At 37.7% G+C, this 20245-nt stretch overlaps 2 protein-coding genes and 1 pseudogene across 2 annotated transcripts; all 3 read right to left on the bottom strand.

Moving 5' to 3' along the window:
- Positions 1-6112: 6112 nt before the first annotated feature.
- LOC148658105 (odorant receptor 131-2-like) lies at positions 6113-7057 on the bottom strand. The gene has a single exon (XM_088639484.1). It carries the CDS (start codon positions 7055-7057, stop codon positions 6113-6115), a length of 945 nt encoding a protein of 314 aa, XP_088495610.1.
- Positions 7058-11397: 4340 nt separating this feature from the next.
- On the bottom strand, positions 11398-13318 carry LOC148658104 (odorant receptor 131-2 pseudogene; annotated as a pseudogene).
- A 3190-nt stretch (positions 13319-16508) lies between these two features.
- On the bottom strand, positions 16509-17477 carry LOC148658103 (odorant receptor 131-2-like). The gene has a single exon (XM_088639433.1). The coding sequence runs from the start codon at positions 17475-17477 to the stop codon at positions 16509-16511; it is 969 nt and encodes a 322-aa protein (XP_088495559.1).
- Positions 17478-20245: the final 2768 nt, after the last annotated feature.

The raw sequence follows: 20245 nt of genomic DNA, 5'->3' as shown, positions 1-20245 counted from the left end.
ACCAAAGCAGCATGTTTTGTTCCTCTTCTCTAGAGCACGGTCTCAGTGGAAATGTGCATTAGGTATCACAGACAAGGATCTCATTACAGTCTGACAGAGCTGCACTCACGCTACTTCCTGCTGCTTCATACCAGTGCTGGAGAGAAGCCACTGAACTTACAACTGTCTACAGTATGTACATACAGGCATGTGTTTCTGTATAGACAGACCATACACAAAATAACATTCAGGCGCACAAAATTAAAACCTAAAGTTGACATAATATGGAAAATATGTTTGTATTTAATATGCACAAAATTGTTATATAACATTACTTTATTAACCCTTTACAATTTCTTACATTAGGAATTATCTTTTCACATACCCCAGCTTGCTCTCCATGAGACACACAAACAAGAGAGCCTGGGGTCAGAGTGCAGGGTCTGCCATTCTACAGTGCCCCTGGAGCAGTTGGGGTTAAGGGCCTTGCTCAGGAGCCCAACAGAGTAGGTTTCCTCTGCCAGCTGAAGGATTTGAACTGGCAACCTTCCAGCCACAGGCACAGAGCCACCACTCCGCCCAATGCCATACTGTTTTTAAACATACTGGATGAGGTAAATCTAATGATTTTTGTGACCTAAATCTCAAATTCCTACAGATTGCAATCACTTACAATTACATTTTATAGTGCTTTTCTGAAACAATATATAAATAATTAATCTGATTAGCATTCAATATGACAGCGTCCTTTGGAAGTATTTGGGCTGTGAAGTGAAAATTGCTACTTTTGCCGTATATTCAAGCCAGTAGGGTTTGAGATGGAAAAACGGATATGAGGCAAAAGCACAGAATGTCTCCTTTTACTTCTGTGTATACTGTAAACTAACAATGTGAAAGAAGGCCAGAGAGCTTGTGGTTGATTAACAGCACACTTTACTGTGGGAGATGTTGATGCACAGAGCAGGCAGCGCAACACTGTGTTTCTGAGAAGACACAAAAGATGGCCCAGTGGCTTCAGGCCTGCTTTAGTGACAGTTATAATAATAATAATTGCTTACACTTATATAGCGCTTTTCTGGACACTCCATTCAAAGCCCTGACAGTTCCCAGGCTGCTGTGCAGAGAGGCAGTGCATCTGCTAGCATCGTATCCCCTGCCCTGCTACACTGTGACAAATTGAGATTTCAGTTAAAAACATTTTAATTAGAGCTGACAGTGATTTTATCGATTTAGGAAATTACACATATCTAATATGATTGTAAGCAAGTCATGAATGTAATGAAAAGTTCAAATGAAATTTGGGGCAAGAGCTTTTATTTGTGTAACTCTGCCTGTGTCAAAAAGTACACAACATCAACTCACTCCAAGTTACAGCTCAATAATACAGGGGCAGTACAGTTTGGGTGGTGAAAGATCATATGAAAATGCAAATTTTAATATTATAGCATTTTTATTTACAGTTTATTGTAAGCCTGTTTCATCTTAGTATAATAAAAAAGACTAAATATAAAATAATATACTACACTTTCACATAACAGTGTCTTGGTTTGCTTCTTCTTAAATAGCAGTGTAAAATTATTTTTTAAACATCTATGCACAATTTGTAGATTGCAAAGCTGTAGAGTGTGCAAAGAGAGACATTAGAGAGTTATGCAGAAAAGTTTTAGATTTGCTGATTTGCTCTCTAAATTGCTGTATCTTGATACTGTACTTCTGAGATAAATGCCATAATTCTAACTTGTAACTATTCTATTTTCTATGCTCTTTGTATTACTTTCTATGTACCTAATGTTTTTACATTTTTTTATTTTTCAACATAAATGTATACTGTAATTACATTTATTAGCAAATCATAAATGGTTATCAACTTAGATTCGTTTTTAATATAAGAAACCTTCAAGGAACTGTTTTAGGCTATTCCTCCCAGATATCCACTGGAACTGGGGATACTGTTTTATGTAATCCACAAAAAGCATGATATTTTAGAACGGTGAAAAACATTTCATCTTTAGACATCGCAAAGCTAAGGAAAAAGCAATCAAGTCAAAATATCTCAAGGATACAAAAACATGCAAGTCTATCTCCATGACAGCTTTTTCTATGAATGGGCACGGTATTTCAATGAAACAGATCGAAGCAGCAGGCTGCTGTTCCAACACATTGAAAAATGAAACACAGTGTTTAAGCTGTGGAGGCTTCTTCATTAAAAGCACATTGTTTTCTTTCAGTGTGACTTTAAACAGCTGAATCTTTTTTTAAGGATGGTAAACATGGATATTTCATCTTTCTTGGGAGATCAATGAATTGAACTCAAGATACTGTATAGGAGTTTCTCTAACATTTATTATGTTGTACATATAGATCTCTCTCGTTGTGGGCATCATTCAGATTTCTGCTCCTGGATATAATGGCTGAAACAAGGAAAGCTTTGACCTTCATGATCACCTTTCTATTCTCACTCTCTTCCTCAATATGCTACTATAACTTTATTATGCAGACATTTTATTCATAATGAAATCAGTTTTCCGATTTGATGTTTAATATTTTTTGTTAAACATCCTTCCCACTCTATTGCAAACCATAAAAACAAGGAACTGTCAGGAAATCTGAGGATACGTGCTTAGTTAACACTGCTCTTAATTGTGGGAGAAAGAGGTGAAACAGAGCAGCTGGCACACTGCTGTGTCTCTAGGAACACAGAGGAGGAGAGAGGCCTGTGGGCCAAGAACAGCTGTACTGTTCACTTCTCAGGCAGCTGTAGATGAGGAAAAAAAGAACAGAAACACAGAAGTACATAGGTATAAATCTGGATTGTTTATGTTGTCTGAAAACACTTCAGTGTAAATTTGAACAATATAGATTTACTGTATAAAGATGTGCACTAGATAAAGTTGGGCCATAGTTTTGGATGGGTATAAAAACGAAAAGAGGTGGAGGAAGATCATAATTTCTATAAGGATGCTTGAACTCATCTGAAATGATTCTTTAAACGGGAACTAAGCTTTTCTCATTTTATCAAATTTTGCTGTAATGGTACAGGCCATCTCTGCAGTATGTTCCATATATTAATGTCCTCTAATGATAAACTCTCTTTACACAAATTTTAAATGACTGGTTTTCACCAGATTGGAGAAATTATTGAAAACAACACCAACAATAAGAATATATTCTTCTATTCAAATAATTTCCCTGAGTTTCTATTTATATGAATGAGAGTCAATGTTAAGTTGATGTTGGATTTTATTATTTTATTTTTATTGTTTTTTATCATTTATAAATTATTTTATTTTTCGTGAAATGAGAAATAAGCTTAATTTAATATTTTCAGTTGATATTAATATACACAGTAAATGATTTTCATTAAACATATGGTATACAGGAGAAAATACTTTGAACAATTGTTCCTGTGTTGCAAATATTGTTCAATGTATGAGATCCATTTAATTTCCAAGTACTGTTCACATGTATTCTTTATTGAATTAATATACTATGTTATTCTATTTCATTGTTAAAGGTAACAGAATGTTTTATTCACTGAGCACATGCTGCAATACCCATTCTTACAAACATTATTACAAATATGTGCAAACATGTACATTATTACAAACACAAAGTGAGGAGTCACTCTTGCCTTTAATCTAAAACACATATAACATTTAAGAGTAACAAAATGTTTTTCATCCCAAAAGCCATTCACAATAGGACATATAAATTTGGAAGTCAATGTAAAAGCAATGAAATGTTGAGATATTTCACATTTATAAAAGAATCATTTTCAATTTATAGAACAGCCATCTGTACAAATGGCTATTCGAAGAAATCAGACCACCCAAAGGAACCCCAAAACAAAGACCATCTGAACTCCCTGCAGATAGCACCCCAGAAACTCGGCCCAGGGCCTCAGTGATGTAAAGCAGCAATGACAACTATTGTGCCACCATGCCTAATCTTTAAAAGGAAGGAATGTGGTGTGTCTTATAAATGTGGTGTGTCTGTAAATAAGTGGACCAATTTAAAAACAATGAAACTGAAATATTTCACACTTTCATCTCCAGAACAGCCATCTGTACAAATGGGCAATGGGCACAACAGTTAAATTACTGTAACCTGAGGAGCAACTGCACCTTGATGTTATCCTGCTTGGACTGTTGTCACATCCAGGGGACAGTTTCACACTCTCAGTCCACTTAAAACTACAGAAACTAGGATAAGCTCTAGTAGGTTGGACCCCTAGATGGGCTTCCAGCCCTCAGTACAGTATAGACTTTTATTTTACTGCTGGGCAACCTAATCTAGACCAAATGTAATGTATTTAAGAAATCTGGGACATTTCAGAAAACAAACAACAGTGCTTCATATGAGTACACATTTATTTTAAATGAGTAAGGGATGACCCCATTTAAAAAATGAGATTGATGTACATGTTTTTTTTTGGCATTGCATAGGACCAAGGACTGCATATTATCCACGAGCTACACATATGTCAGCGGTGTTATATACTTAATGAAAGCTGTACCTGATGGTTTAGAAGGCAGGAGGCCAGACAGTGAGTGTATGATTAAAAGTAAAGGAGGGTACAGAGCAGCTAACAGTGCTGTATCTCTGGGAACAGAAAGAGGAGGTAAGGAGCACAAAGATGAATCAGTATTTTTTTTAAAAACACAAAGAATTCAATAATATGCATAGAGAATCTTCAGATCTGGACAACATAACACTGTTTAGATACATAAAATGCGGTACAGGGAAAGCAAACCACACTTGAAACAGGAAGAGTGGCACTCTTTTAGAGAGGGGCTAGAACTGCTGATTTGCAGCTTTTGGATTCTGAGTTCAGTTCTGGTCTGTGGTTTCTTCATTCCAAAGTTTAAATGGGTATCTCCACAATTTGTGTGTGTGTCATCTCCCGGGTGTTTTGGCCTTGCCCCCTGTGTTTTCTGGGTTCTGCTTTGGCACACAGTTAAAAAGAAATGTATTCTTGTCATTAGATTTCTCATGTTACATCCATTTTATGAGCAGATCATTTTAGAGATTATCTCTACATCAGGTTCCTAGATTGTGTTTTAACACTAATTTGACTGAATTTGGAAAGTATTCTGACATATTGAGAATTTTCTGCTTGCAGATGGAAATTAAACACATATTCTATATTATATAAAAGGAAAATTTTCTTGCACTCTGTCAGAACCAATGGAAATTATGTCCAAATAGTCCTATGAGGGAAAACAATTGCAGACCAGACAGTTTTAATTTCACGAATTTCAGAACAAGACGGTAATGTGAACACAAGGGTTTAGATTTGGAACTGTCAGATTGTGTTAATCAAATAATGCAGAAAAAAGGAAGAGCAACAGATTCAACACAGAACAATCAGCAGCATCACACAGAGGAAACTGTATAGTTGTGTAAAAGGCAAACCTTTTCTGTCATATTAAAACACTAAAACGTGAATAACCTAAGCCCTTGTTCACACCTGAGGATATCAATAAAAAATGATCATATACAATAATGCCATAAATCAAAACCATATCTGTTTGCAGTTTAAATTTTATTGGATCTTAGTACTTAACATTTTTATAGTGTTATTTGTGTAATAATATTCTGCAGTGTGCATTTGACCTCTCAATTAAATATTAGCAGTACCTCACATTGTCATTTTTATATTCTGCGAAAAGGGTGTGAAAAGCATTTTACACTAACTGAATTTGATTTCATACAAAATGGATTAAAGCTACAAAGGAACAGATTTCAATTTGATATTACACTATAGTACTATAGTAAAAGCAGTAAACACAGTGAACCCATAGTGAAAGAACTGATGTATAGAAGGAGTTTTTCAAAACTATGATACAAACTGATGGATAACATGACAAACTAATTACATGGTACAGACAAAGCAAAAAAATCAGAAAACTGTTCAAATACCCTGAAAATATATTGTGCTAAACTTTCATAAGCACAACAGGAAGGTGTGTTATGTATATGAGTAAATATATTGTCTAAGGAAAGATATAGCAAAATGCTATAAAATAAGCTTTACTTACAGTACTAGACAAATTCAGCTTTAAAGATATATTTTACATGATCTGAGTCTGTCTCAAATGATGCAGTATCATGGTTTGGACCTTTTTGTGTTTTACATGGGTCTTACTTTCTTTGAATTGCAGGTAAAATAATATTTAAAAAGTGGACGAAAGCTCTCATCTCTCAGACCGTATATAAGTGGACTTAAACATCTGGGAAGGATGAGAAGAACCACAAAGTTGAGGTACCGCAGGTGAATGAAGACAGACACAGTCATCCTTGCTAACAAGGCCTCTATCACACCGTACAGGAAGGACGTGAGGCACAGACTCAGCTGAACTGCGTGCAGCAGCACTGTATTCCTGGCCTTTGTTGCTGAAGCTCTGTCAGAGGAGACTGACCTGGCCTCCAACATTATTGCTGCATATGTGTAAAGGAGAATGACTCCCACTGTTGCAAAATATATGGAAGTGATTCCAATCTTCATATCCACTTGCCACTTTGTCTTGAGCATGTTCTCCTGTGTGCAAAATACCGATGTTAAGAAAAATGAGGGGTCTGTGATTAAAATACCAATCACGTCAGTTGCTTGATTTATTGAGCCAAAAAACCAGACCACACATACAGCCAATATTGTCCGTTTAGGAGTCACTATTTCACTGTGTCTCAGAGGGAAGCAGATGGCTATGTAGCGCTCAAGTGACATGAGAGCAAGGTTCAGAGGGGAGCTGTAAAAGGTGGTACTGGACATAATCACAATGACGGCGCACACAGCCCTGACTATGTGCAGATATGCTACTGCAAAGATGTACAGCAGGACGCTGGTCAGCAGCTGGACGGAGTCGTTGAAGAGCATGTGGGCAAACAGGATGTAGCGGGAAGACTCTCTGAAGGTGCTTTTGCTCCTCAGGGTGAACAGCATGACGCCGTTCACATAGATGAAGAAAAAACATGCTGACACAGCTAGAGCCACTTTCAATCCGAACACCCAGTCCACTTCTATCCGGATTTCTTGTTGGTGCACTATGTTGTTCTCCACCAATGAAATATTTGACATCTCTATCATTTCCATAGGCAATTTCCCTGTTAAAACAAACATAAAATAGTTGTACGTTTTTCAAGCACGGGTGGAAATGGTGGCAAGAGTGGTGTATTGTTTTAAACTGTCCTACAAGTTCTGTTCTACAACCAGTTTAAAAACATGTCCGCAGTCTATTTCCTACTTCACATCCTACAGCTCAATACATATACCTCCACAGCCTTCACCTGTATCATTGCTCTCTTAATTTGCTGAAGAAAATGACAAATATGTCAGATGCAGAAATGAGCAATTAAACACATGTGCCCTTTTATCCAGACCTCTTCCTGGTGAGGCTTCAGCAAGCCTGGGCCTATCTCAGACTACCGTACACTGCACTGTCTACAGCAGGGCAGGTGTGTCCTTTTACTCTTATTAAAACAAGACTGAAAATGGTATCTAATAGATTAAGTGAATAATAAAATTGCAATTAAGAAAAGTACTTTCCTTACTTGTTCTACAGAATTAAAGTTTAATGTGTAAATTAAAGACACAAATGACAATATCTTTGTTGTGTCTGTTGCTAAACAGTAGCATAGGAAAGCATACAGTACCTGCCAGCACCTCCTCTTGGTGATGAAGTAAAGAAACATCTTCTCTTTGGCAGGAGTCTCTAAAATACTATTCATGGAATCATGTGATTTCTTGACATCACTTCAGCAACACCAGGGGTATACAGTCCTGAGAGGTGCCTTGACAGCAAAGTGACAGGAGAGGTGATTAATGTTTTAAGAGCTGAAGACCTAAAATGACAGCTGACAGAAGTGTGTTAATGAGCCCCAGTGGCACCGGTCTAGGGAAGCCTTAAGGGACTGGGAACACTGGAGAAAGCAGGAGAATCAGAATAGCGTTCAGAGCCCTTTTGAGTGTCACTTTCAATAACACATCTCTTTAATATTGAGTGTGGAGATGCTGTGTGTCTTTAGAGCTGATGGTAACATGCTGAATGGTAAAATGAATACATAACAAGCTGTGAAGATTCGGCCTGTAAATCAGTAGTATAGTAGTTCAGGTGGGTAGCTGCATCAGCATGCCTAGGCTGCAAAGGAACAAGTAATAGGTTTATTTCATGCTAAAAAGAGAAGAAAGAGAACACAACGTTTTGGCCGAAGAAGGCCACGTGTGCAAGGCACAGACACCAACACGCAAGTGCTCAAACCAGGGCCAATTTTCCCAGAATCCAATTTATCTACCTGTATGTTTTTGGACTATGGGAGGAAATTGGAGCACCTGGAGGAAACACAAACAAGGAGTGAAGATACAAACTCCATGCAGATAGCACCCCAGGTCTGAAATTGAACCCAGGGCCCCAGCGCTGCAGGGGCCTCCCATCACTTAAACAGTAGCTATCTATTAAGCCAGAAGGGTACTGTGAGACAGAAGTGTCACATCCCAGATCTACAAGTATGTAGATTTATGTCCTCCAGGCTAAGTGTTATGAAAATGGATTAATTTATTGTCAATTATTTGTATGTTAAATGAAAAACAAAGGAGTTACATAAATGACCAAGGTGGATGTACAAAATTTTATTTTATAGTTCTCGAATCCTGGAGACCTGCATTGTAGGACAGGATTTCTTGCAAGAAGGCTCAAGCTGTTTTGTACCTCTGAAATGGGTCCTTCCAACTCCAGAAAGGACATGACCCCTGTACACTGCCTGGGAGACTGAAGATGGTCCATATACTCCAGCACCCTCTTGCCAGGTGCCCCAGAGGTCCAGTGTTGTTTTACTGCTGCCTAAGGCAGAAGCAGTTCAGAGTCCCTGGGCATTTAGGAGACACTGTTCAGCCCCACCTCAAGGAGTCCACACCTGGGCAAGACCCCACTGACCATGAGCCAGGCTGTCAGAGCCTCCAGAAGTGACAGACTGGGAACAAAAGCCAGATTCGGGATGATCTGTCAAGAGGCGTGCCCTTGCCCAGAACCTTATGTGGGATGAGCTGGTTGGATGCCCTCCTTCCCAGACAGAACATTATGAGACAGTCCAAGATTCCTCTGCCAGGCAGGTGAGGGCTGCAGTACAGCAGATCTGAGGACGCTGCTTTGGACTGAAAAGCAAGCAAGTGGGCCAAGCAAAGTTATCAGAGCTGGAAAAGAGACTGAGAGAGGGTGGCGTCCCCCATGTCCACGAACCCCCATGAGTTAGACTGCCCAGCCTTCTGTGGAAAAAGACCCCCCCAGAGCTCAGGAGGAGATCCTTGCTGCTTCCAGGAACTTGGAAGACAGCAAATTCAAATTCCAGGATTTCGAAATCTTCTTTCAGGGGAGAGGGTACTGAGGGGGGTGGGCATGTAGAATTCCGCACCCCTACCACTGGACTAGGTCATAACCTCTCCCCTTTCACCTTTCTTTACCTCACTGCTTCCTCTTCCTCTCCTATAAAAACAGGGAGGGGAGTCTCTACTCTCCCCCCCTTTGCCTCATGTCCATCACCGGCCTTTCAGCTGTCTCCCAGCTGTGACTATCATGCCCTCCTGGAAACAGCAGGGCAATTCCTTCACACCACCTTCCCTAATCAACACTGGAGTCGTCACAATACTCATTCTTATCTGAGCAGAATTTCATTTTTTTTCCTTTTGTATCTGATACTGTACTGTTCCAAAAATAGACTGTATCACCCTGTAATATATCGTTGCTCCCCCACCTCCAAATGGGTTATGTATGAAGAAAAGTCCCCCCCCCCCCCCCAGAAAAACTTGTATCCTCTCTTTGTCTTGTATCTACAAGCCTGGAATGTTATAAAAGGGAGAATATCCACCCTTCCAGATCAGCTACCAAGAAAACCCATTAAAGTTTCTGGTTTTGATTAATAAAATTATGTGCGTGCTATATTGTGACCCTCTCTCCATTTTCTTCTCACTCCAAAACATAGGTTTGTGACAGTTTAAATCTATGGATGTTTTTTTAAAACATTACAGATTATTATTGTCAGCACCTTTTTGTGTTTCGTGACAGGGGAACACTAACAATTCCTCTATGCTATGCGTACAGCTTGGGAAGCTGGCCTTTGCAAATGAGCTCACTGGACCCCTTCAGCATTCCCAGCTAATTACCAGAGCCATCACAAATAATTCAGTGTAACCTAAAGTTTTATTTTTACAAGAATATGCCAGGTAAAATTAAAAAATAAAAGGGGTTTATTATACATTGTCCATATTTTCTTCCATTTCTGTAGGTGAAAACAGACTAAGAAAAAAAATCAAGCACTGCTCCTTGTTCATTCTTTTCTTAGTGCAGATTTTACCTAATTTTTATTAATTCATGTTTTATTTCCTTTAGTTTGTGGTTCTTCATTATTTTGTCATTCACAGGTTGCTGCTGTAATTAAACAGAAGAAAAAGTTTAAATAATTATTTATATGAGCAGGATTAGGGTGAGGTAACATTAATTCTCAGGTGACTGTAAATATGTAAAAACAGTGTGCAAGTAATAAGTAAACACACAAACATTTGATAAAACTAAGAAACAGAAAAATTGAATACAGCTACACATTCAATATAAAGTTTATGGAAGATTCAAAAATACTACTCTACTGTAGTTAATATACAACACACAATAATTTTTCTGTTCACGACAATAGGAATTCTAAAAAGAGAATATCATAAAAGAACAAAAGGTTACAAATGACAGGAAACCATGTGGCCCATCTAGGATGTATGGCTGATCTAAGGATTTAATCCAGTAATTTCTGAAAGAAACCAGGACAGATTTGTCTGGGTGCTTTTATGCTAAAGGTCAGGAATCTCATCTCATGACTGACTTGACAGACACATGCTGGAAGACATTGTGGGGATATGAATAGGGATGAACTTCCTTTGTAAAAGCAATCGGTGGTTGTGGGTGCTTGATGTTGTGCGTCAGAATTGTTAAATTATTATAAATCTTTCTGTCACAATATTGATGTTACACCTTATGCTTTAAGTTTAGAAAGAGGTACTCAGGTGTCATGCATTGTCAGAAATTTTTTAATTAAGGTTCTGGAGTAATTATCTTTTATTAAGCATATTTTAAATATTGTTTACAACAACTCTGTACTGTTATGTGGACATTAGGCTCTAATGCACGTAACATCAGTTGGCCTTTATCAGCTCCTGAGCAGCCATTGTTAATACTAATGGTACAGCGTACTGACCCAATAAACTATGTGCAGTATAATGAGTTTAAATACAGGAGATCAAACAGTGTGTGTTTATCAATGCTGCTCTTAACTGCAGGAGAAAACAGAGGTGATACGGAGCAGCTGACACACTGCTGTGTCTCTAGGAACAGAGAGGAGATGAGAGGCCTGTGGGCCAAGAACTGCTACAGTGTTCAATTCTCAGGCAGCTGTAGAAGAGAAACGAACATATGCACATACTGTACGTATACATCTGAATGGATTGTCGGTACTGGTTGACATCTTTCAGATTTGCTTACAAACATAAATGTACTTTGGAGTAAATACAAATGTAAAGAAAATATAATGATACATTATATAAAGCTGGGCTACAACTGTGGATTGGTTTAAAATGAAAGGAAGTGGAGGAAGATCATTGCATTGTTATAGATAAGGATCCTTAATTTAAGCACATCTTTAAACAGGACATTTTTTAAAATTTCTGTCCTATTTTTAATGCTACAGGCCATTCCTGCAGTACTTTCCATATCTTAATGTTCTCCAATGATAAACTGACTCTCTAATAATTTCCAATGTTCGAAAACAACAAGTAAATATTATTTGGTTCAGTTAATTTCCATCAGGATATTTCAATGAATTGACCCAATGCAAAGTTGATTGATATTACTTTCATTAACTGAGAAATATGCATAATTACATATCTTTTGTTATTATTATGCACAGTAAATAAATGTCATTTTGGATGTAGATCACTTAGTCATTATGAACTATTTCCAAATGTGACCTGCTTTAGTAATATGGTTAAATGTACTAAAGCCATTAAGTTACTAAATACAATTTTACACATATTTTTTATTTTAATTAATAAGCTATTTAATGGATTGGTCTTTTTATACAAATGTATGTTCTACAATCAATCAACAATGTTTTACTCAATGAACATATTATGCAATAGAGACTCTTAAATATGGGAGTGGTTATTGCATAATATTTTCATTAAATACATCTGTAAAAAAAATATTTTGGAAACTGATCATAATAAATTAATCGAAAATAATGAAATAATAGAAACTTCTATGAACATAACTTGAACACATCATGCAATATCCACTCTCACATAGATTCTTGGAAGAGCTCAGATCTAATGTTTTACGATTTCCACTATGCGTATTCAAAATAGGGAGACTACTTTATTGAATCTAAAACATGCATAATATTTAAGATTACAAAAAAACTTTTCATCTCTTAAACCATACACAAGTGGACTTACACATCTGGAAGCCAATGTAAAAACAATGAAATTGAAGTATTTCACAGTTCCATAAATTTGAACGTCAATCTCCAAAACAACTATTTCTACAAAGGGACACAACAACTCAATTAGGCAGAGGAGCAACTGCATTGTGTGCAGAAGCAAAGTCTTTTGAGCTTTGGATGAGGATTTCTTATTACCTCCTGAAGCAGCTCTTGCTGCTATTGTTATTTTAATGTAACAAAATACCAGGATGATTCCTATTACAACAAACTCCAGATGTGCCCGGATGATTCTCATGTACTTGTGCCATTCTGTCAGTAATAATATTTCATAGCTGCAGTATGTCTTTCCAGCATAATAACTTGGAGGTGCTGTTGCGATGAAAACGAAGAGATCAATAATGGCATAGACAGAACTAAGAGCCCAAACGATGAGAATTCCAGCCAGTGTCCTCCTCAGGGTGGAAATGTCCGCGTGTCTCAGTGGCAGGCAGATGGCCACATAGCGCTCCAGACACATCGCAGTGATGACAAACCGGGTTGTGCGGGAGAGAACTTCCATAATCATGCAGAGTACAATACAAAATTCCACAGGAAGCAGGATGTTTAAACTGAACTGTAGTGTGACAAAGTCTGTCAAAACCAAAAGAACTGAGTCGTTCATTAAGGTGTGTGCGAACAGAATGTAGCGCGTGGTTGTCCAAAAGAACTCTTTTTTGAAAAAAGTGAAGAGCATGAAACAGTTCACACAGAGAAAAATCCCAACCAATATCTGGACAATTATCATCTTCAGCTGGCGGACACCTACGATGGGAGTGAAGAAGAAGTTCTCAGAGCTTACATTGTATTGTGAGGTATTTTGAATCATATTTCACAGCCTGGAGGAGGAAGAAGAGAAAACGTTAGAATACACATCACAAATGTAATGTTAAGAACTATGTTTGTAAGAAAATCAAGCAGGTGTTTTTATTTTCCCTTTTGTTTATTTTTTTCTTCAAATTAAATTAATGCTGCTGTACATATCAACCAAGACAATCAACCAGAGATTTTTATTCTCTGTGTACTTGTAACAAAACTAAATTTCAAATTTAAATAACGTTAATGTGCCTCATCCAAATCATTCTGTTTTATTGCTTGGCATTTTAAAACATGAAACATGTTATAAGTTAAGATGACATTACATTAAATAACCACTCTGATCCTCCCCAAAAACAATATGGCAATTTTTAAAAGACTGTTTGAAGACAGTGTTTTTATAAGCCATGGTTAACCAATCTCCAGATCTACATTCCCTGAGGAATGATGTTTTGAATGTTTCCAAACTGCTGTCAAATCCAATAGAGCCCTTTGAGAGCAACCCTGAGAGCAACCTGGAGAACAATTTGTTCTCATCAATTAAGAACTACAAACATCTAACATGCCAACCCAAGATACAACAAGAGACAAAATCACTGTTTCCTAACAGTCCCTGTTTTGTGCTATCTGCACAAAAAACACACGCAAATTCTTCTACCTGAAAACCCTCGCAGCCTTACTTGTATTTTATATGGAATCTTTAACAAATTAAACTGTTGACACCATTCTACAACAGAAGTTTCTATTTAAAAAAAAAACATTTTTAGTCTTTAAAAAACCTTAGTTTGTTTCAACAGGGAAACTAATGTTAGGTTAGCCTGTACAGTCCTATCCGACAGAGCTTCAGCAGCAAAGGCCAGGAATACAGTGCTGCTGCTCACAGTTCAGCTGAGTCTGTGCCTCATGTCCTTCCTGTACGGTCTGATAGAGGCCTCGATAGCCAGGTTGACCGTATCCGCAGGATGAGGAGGCTTGAACCCCTTTCAGAAGGAGTGAACCAGGGGGCAGCTGCAAGGAGGAGATGGTGTGGAGGAGGGATGCTTGAGACAAATGCAAAGGGAGGTGTATGTGTACAGAAATCATGACAGAAATTCCATAATGATAGTGTTTATTAGGCTGTGGGAGATTGACTTATCACCGTTATTATCCCTTTTGAACTTCATGTAATAACTTTCATATGAGGGGTAATGTATATTTAATGTATTATATAGCAATACCCTCAAGTCATAGTAGTCCACAGTATAACTTAATTCACACCTTCTGAGAGTATAAGTCAGACTTTTTAATAAGTAATTGGGATTTATATGTATAAAGACCTTTTGTATTAGCCAGTTAGCTGATGTGTAATACATCGTTTAAAAGTTTTGAATAAGGATCATCATCTGAGGATCATCATTAGGGCTACATACTATATACACTAATGCAATATGTTGTATTGAAGGACACAAACCAAGGCAGTGTGTAATCTGTTTTAGAGCATACATTGCAATCTGTTACATATAGTAGCAATGTCCTACAGAGTAGAGTTTGGTACAGTATCTCTGGGAACTGAGAGGGGAGCTGCAGGACTCCAGTTGGACCAGGCCAACTTTAGTGTTCACTTCTCAGACAGCAGGACAGAGAAGGGCTGTGTGACTGCAGGGTTCTCTGACAGCCCACTCACTCCTCTACTGGGTGTGAGAAGCATTCAGTGTGAATCAGAGAATTGAAATACAGGAAAGTACAAAAAAGTACAAAAGATGTCAAATAAATATCTAGAATTTAGAACTTCATTTCCCCTGTCAGTTCTGCAACAGTATATTTAATAATAATAAGGTGAATTAATTCCAATATGTTTCACTTTATTTGAAATTCCATCTGCTTAATATGACTATATAACATAGAAAATACACCTCTGATCACAATAGGAAAGATAAGGAGGCAGTGAAGCTCCCCGGCTCAAGAGACTTTGCTTTGCAGATCATTGAAACAGTCATTAAAAGATTGAACTGTTCCTAAGAATAATCAGTTCTCTTCTGGGTTTTGTTAAAACAATAAAAATAAATCCAAGACTGAATGTAAACTCATTACCTTAAATTAGTCTTGCATATCCTGTGATTATTTATTGCCACATGTGACTAAGGAACTTTTGAAGACTCTTTCCACTAGTATTTCTCATTGTTTTTTTAATAAATTATTTTTTTCCTTAAAACATTCTCTTTGGAAAGTCCACAAATAGAGTTCTATCCATAAATCCATTTTCTACTTCTTCACCCAGTATAGGGGTGTGGTGGACGCCGGAGCCTAACGTGTTAAATTTTGTTAAATTCAACACGTGTTGAATTTTGTCCATTCAGCAACAGGCACAGGGCAGGCAGGAGAGGGGAGGTGTGGCCCATGGCTATACAGCTGAGTGGACATTACAATATTAAAGTGAAATCTTCCTTGCACTGTGTTGAAGTAGCATTAACATCTTGAAGAAAAAAAAGCACTTAACGTACCAAACAGGTAACTGACCTTTTATTCCACATTTACACACGCCAAACAAGACTCTAATGTGAACACAGTATTTGAAGTTGGGAACTCTCAGACTGCATATGGTCAAATGAGGAAAGTAAAAGGAATGCTTAGCCAAAGAAGCAGATTCTGCACCAGTCATCCAGCAGCATGACACAGAGGAAACTATATTCTTGCATATAGGTCAAATAGATTCTGAGTCATTATAAGGCACTCAACTTAAACATTACAGTGTGAATATCCCACAAACCTCAGCTCTCCTTTACCCCTGAATATATTACTAAAAAAAGATCATACACGTTTAAAAAGAAAATGGCATAAATACAACCAGATTTGTTTTCAGAAATCAGTTTATTTTTTTGTTGCTAGATGGTTGTATAATAATCATTACTGGTATCAATAAAAAACAATATATTCAGCAGCATATATTTTTCCTCTTCAGTTCATACAAAGTATTACACATACTGATGACTACCTTGACAAACTACATGATATAGACATAGCAAAACCATTAGAAAACTGTTCAAATACCCTGAAAATATATTGTGTTAAACTTTCAAAGGTACAACAAGAAGGGGTGTTACTGTATGAATATCTTATCTAATGAATGATATAGCACAGTTTTATTAAACTCAGTTTCACTTACCAAATTAATTCAGCTTTTATAAGGTGACAACAGGTGGCAGACTGTCTCAAATGATGCAATATCATGGTTTAGACTTTTTTCTGTTTGATATGGGTCTTACTTTCTTTGAACTGCAGGTAAAATAATATTTAAAAAGAGGACGAAAGCTCTCATCTCTCAGACCGTATATAAGTGGACTTAAACATCTGGGAAGGATGAGAAGAACCACAAAGTTGAGGTACCGCAGGTGAATGAAGACAGACACAGTCATCCTTGCTAACAAGGCCTCTATCACACCATACAGGAAGGACATGAGGCACAGACCCAGCTGAACTGCGTGCAGCAGCACTGTATTCCTGGCCTTTGTTGCTGAAGCTCTGTCAGAGGAGACTGACCTGGCCTCCAACATTATTGCCACATATGTGTAAAGGAGAATGACTCCTACTGCTACAAAATAGATGGAAGTGATTGCAATCTTCATATCCACTTGCCACTTTGTCTTGAGCATGTTCTCCCTTGTGCAAAATACTGTTGTTAAGAAAAATGAGGGGTCTGTGATTAAAATACCAATCACGTCAGTTGCTTGATTTATTGAGCCAAAAAACCAGACCACACATACAGCCAATATTGTCCGTTTAGGAGTCACTATTTCACTGTGTCTCAGAGGGAAGCAGATGGCTATGTAGCGCTCAAGTGACATGAGAGCAAGGTTCAGAGGGGAGCTGTAAAAGGTGGTACTGGACATAATCACAATGACGGCGCACACAGCCCTGACTATGTGCAGATATGCTACTGCAAAGATGTACAGCAGGACGCTGGTCAGCAGCTGGACGGAGTCGTTGAAGAGCATGTGGGCAAACAGGATGTAGCGGGAAGACTCTCTGAAGGTGCTTTTGCTCCTCAGGGTGAACAGCATGACGCCGTTCACATAGATGAAAAAAAAACATGCTGACACAGCTAGAGCCACTTTCAATCCGAACACCCAGTCCACTTCTATCCGAATTTCTTGTTGGTGCACTATGTTGTTCTCCGCCAATGAAATATTTGACATCTCTATCATTTCCATAGGCAATTTCCCTGTTAAAACAAACATAAAATAGTTGTAAGTACTGTATGTTTTTCAAGCACGGGTGGAAATGGTGGCAAGAATGGTGTATTGTTTTTAAACTGTTCTACAAGTTCTGTTATACAACCAGTTTAAAAATGTGTCTGCAGTCTATTTCCTACTTCACATCCTACAGCTCAGTACATATACCTCCACAGCCTTCACCTGTATCATTGCTCTCTTAATTTGCTCAAGAAAATGACAAATATGAGAAATGAGCAATTAAACACATGTGCCCTTTTATCCAGACCTCTTCCTGGTGAGGCTTCAGCAAGCCTGGGCCTGTCTCAGACTACCGTACACTGCACTGTCTACAGCAGGGCAGGTGTGTCCTTTTACCCTTATTAATACAAGACTGAAAATGGTATCTAATAGATTAAGTGAATAATAAAATTGCAATTAAGAAAAGTACTTTCCTTACTTGTTCTACAGAATTAAAGTTTAATGTGTAAATTAAAGACACAAATGACAATATCTTTGTTGTGTCTGTTGGTAAACAGTAGCATAGCAAAGCATACAGTACCTGCCAGCACCTCCTCTTGGTGATGAAGTAAAGAAGCATCTTCTCTTTGGCAGGTGTCTCTAAAATACTATTCATGGAATCATGTGATTTCTTGACATCACTTCAGCAACACCAGGGGTATACAGTCCTGAGAGGTGCCTTGACAGCAAAGTGACAGGAGAGGTGATTAATGTTTCAAGAGCTGAAGATCTACTGTAAAATGACAGCTGACAGAAGTGTGTTAATGAGCCCCAGTGGCACCGGTCTAGGGAAGCCTTAAGGGACTGGGAACACTGGAGAAAGCAGGAGAATCAGAATAGCGTTCAGAGCCCTTTTGAGTGTCACTTTCAATTACAAAAATTACACATCATCTCTTTTATATGGAGTGTGTGTCTTTAGAACTTTTGGTAACGTGCTGAATAGCAGTATGAAGCATAAAAATACTCAGGAAGTCTGAGTCTGTAATTCAGTTATATCGTATATATTTGCATTTATGAATAGGAGCACTTATTTTAAAGTTTTTTTCTCAATAATGTTGTTTTCTCATAAAGCTCTAATAACAAGAAGATTTGAGTAAATATGGGTGATAGTAATATGAAACTTAAGAAGCTGTGAAGGCAAGGTCCACACTCCATGTGTTTTGGAACATGAGGGCAACCTTAGAGAGACATATTCCTTAGTCATTAGACACCATTTCCTTAGTTCACAGAACTACAAGTTGCAAGTCTTTCTACAATGTCTGTCCAAAGTTCACAGTACAAAGATACTTTTTGCACATGGTTTAAACAGCAGTTATCTATTAAATCAGTAGGTAAAGTGAGACAGAAGTGTCACATCCCAGATCTCACTAGATTTATGTCCTCCTGTTATCAATGTGATGAATAACTGTGTACAACATAGTATGCATAAGTAACAAGTAATAGCATAAAAAGTCTGTAAAATTAATAAGAATGCTCTTCGGCAGTACACTAAAATTCAATTCAAACCAAAGTTTCACACATTAAGTTGGTGTGTCACACACAAGAATGTGTTGCCGTTCAGATTGCTTTTATGTTAAATATAAGGAATACAGTGCTGCTGCACTCAGTTCAGCTGGGTCTGTGTCTCACGTCCTTCCTGTATGGTGTGATAGAGGCCTTGTTAGCAAGGATGACTGTCTGTCTTCATTCACCTGCGGTACCTCAACTTTGTGGTTCTTCTCATCCTGTGATGATGTTTAATCCCACTTATATACAGTCTGAGAGACAAGAGCTTCTGCCAACTATTTAAAAATTATTTTTTATGCTGCCTAAAAAAGTAAGACCCACATCAAACAGAATATAATAAAGGCCTGTCAGTTAATTTAGCCTTCTGATATATGATCTTAGAAGAGAATTACACCACTTGAGGCAGTCACCCATCTGAAATCAGGTCATTTGAACTATATTTTAAAAGCAGAGTTCCTCTGGTAAGCAAAGCTGATTTTAACAAATGTTGATGTATCTTTTAAATAACTTTTTCCAACAGGAATATTTTAGGCCTTCCTGCTGTGCTGATCAAAATTTAACACACATTTTCAGGGTAACTGTGAAGATTTCTAAGGATTTTGCTGTACCTGTGCTATGTAGTTAGATTGATTGCAGAACAGCAACTTGACAATGACATCCATATTCAAAATCTGTGCGTCTGTGTAAGACTCCTCATTCAGTGTTATCCTCATTTTACTCACGTTTAGGTATGGGGCCAATTTCATCATAAGCCAAACATCTTAATTAAACACGGAGCTCGCTATTAATAATAAATGAAGTCTTCACTCTCTTTTCCTATAAATTAAGCACCTGGGAGTTTCAGTACTGACTCCATTTTAAGGTTAAAGAAGTTCAACAATGTTTTGCTCACAGATAAGGAAAAGTTCATTCTAACTTTTTTTTGGGATGACACTCTTGTGGCTGAGTTCAGCCAAAGAGGAAACAGGTACTACAGTGTGTGAGATAGCCTCTTCCTGGCTTTCTGCTTTTTCATGTATGACATTAAAGGCATCCTACCTAAATGATTATTAATTAACATGGACTCATGTCCAGTATCTGACCTCTGGCCCTGTGGGGATGGGTATCTTTACAGACTAATCCTTGTCATTTAAACACTTCATTACATAGAAATCCATTGGCTTTATCGGTGGATCATGTGATGGTTAGGCTTCATTTTTAAAAATCTAGGTTATAAATCTTGCATA

Source organism: Lepisosteus platostomus, chromosome 7 (genome assembly GCF_059453375.1).
Source record: "Lepisosteus platostomus isolate fLepPlt1 chromosome 7, fLepPlt1.hap1, whole genome shotgun sequence".
Classification (NCBI taxonomy): domain Eukaryota; kingdom Metazoa; phylum Chordata; class Actinopteri; order Semionotiformes; family Lepisosteidae; genus Lepisosteus; species Lepisosteus platostomus.
This window is presented reverse-complemented; position numbering and strand designations above follow the sequence as displayed.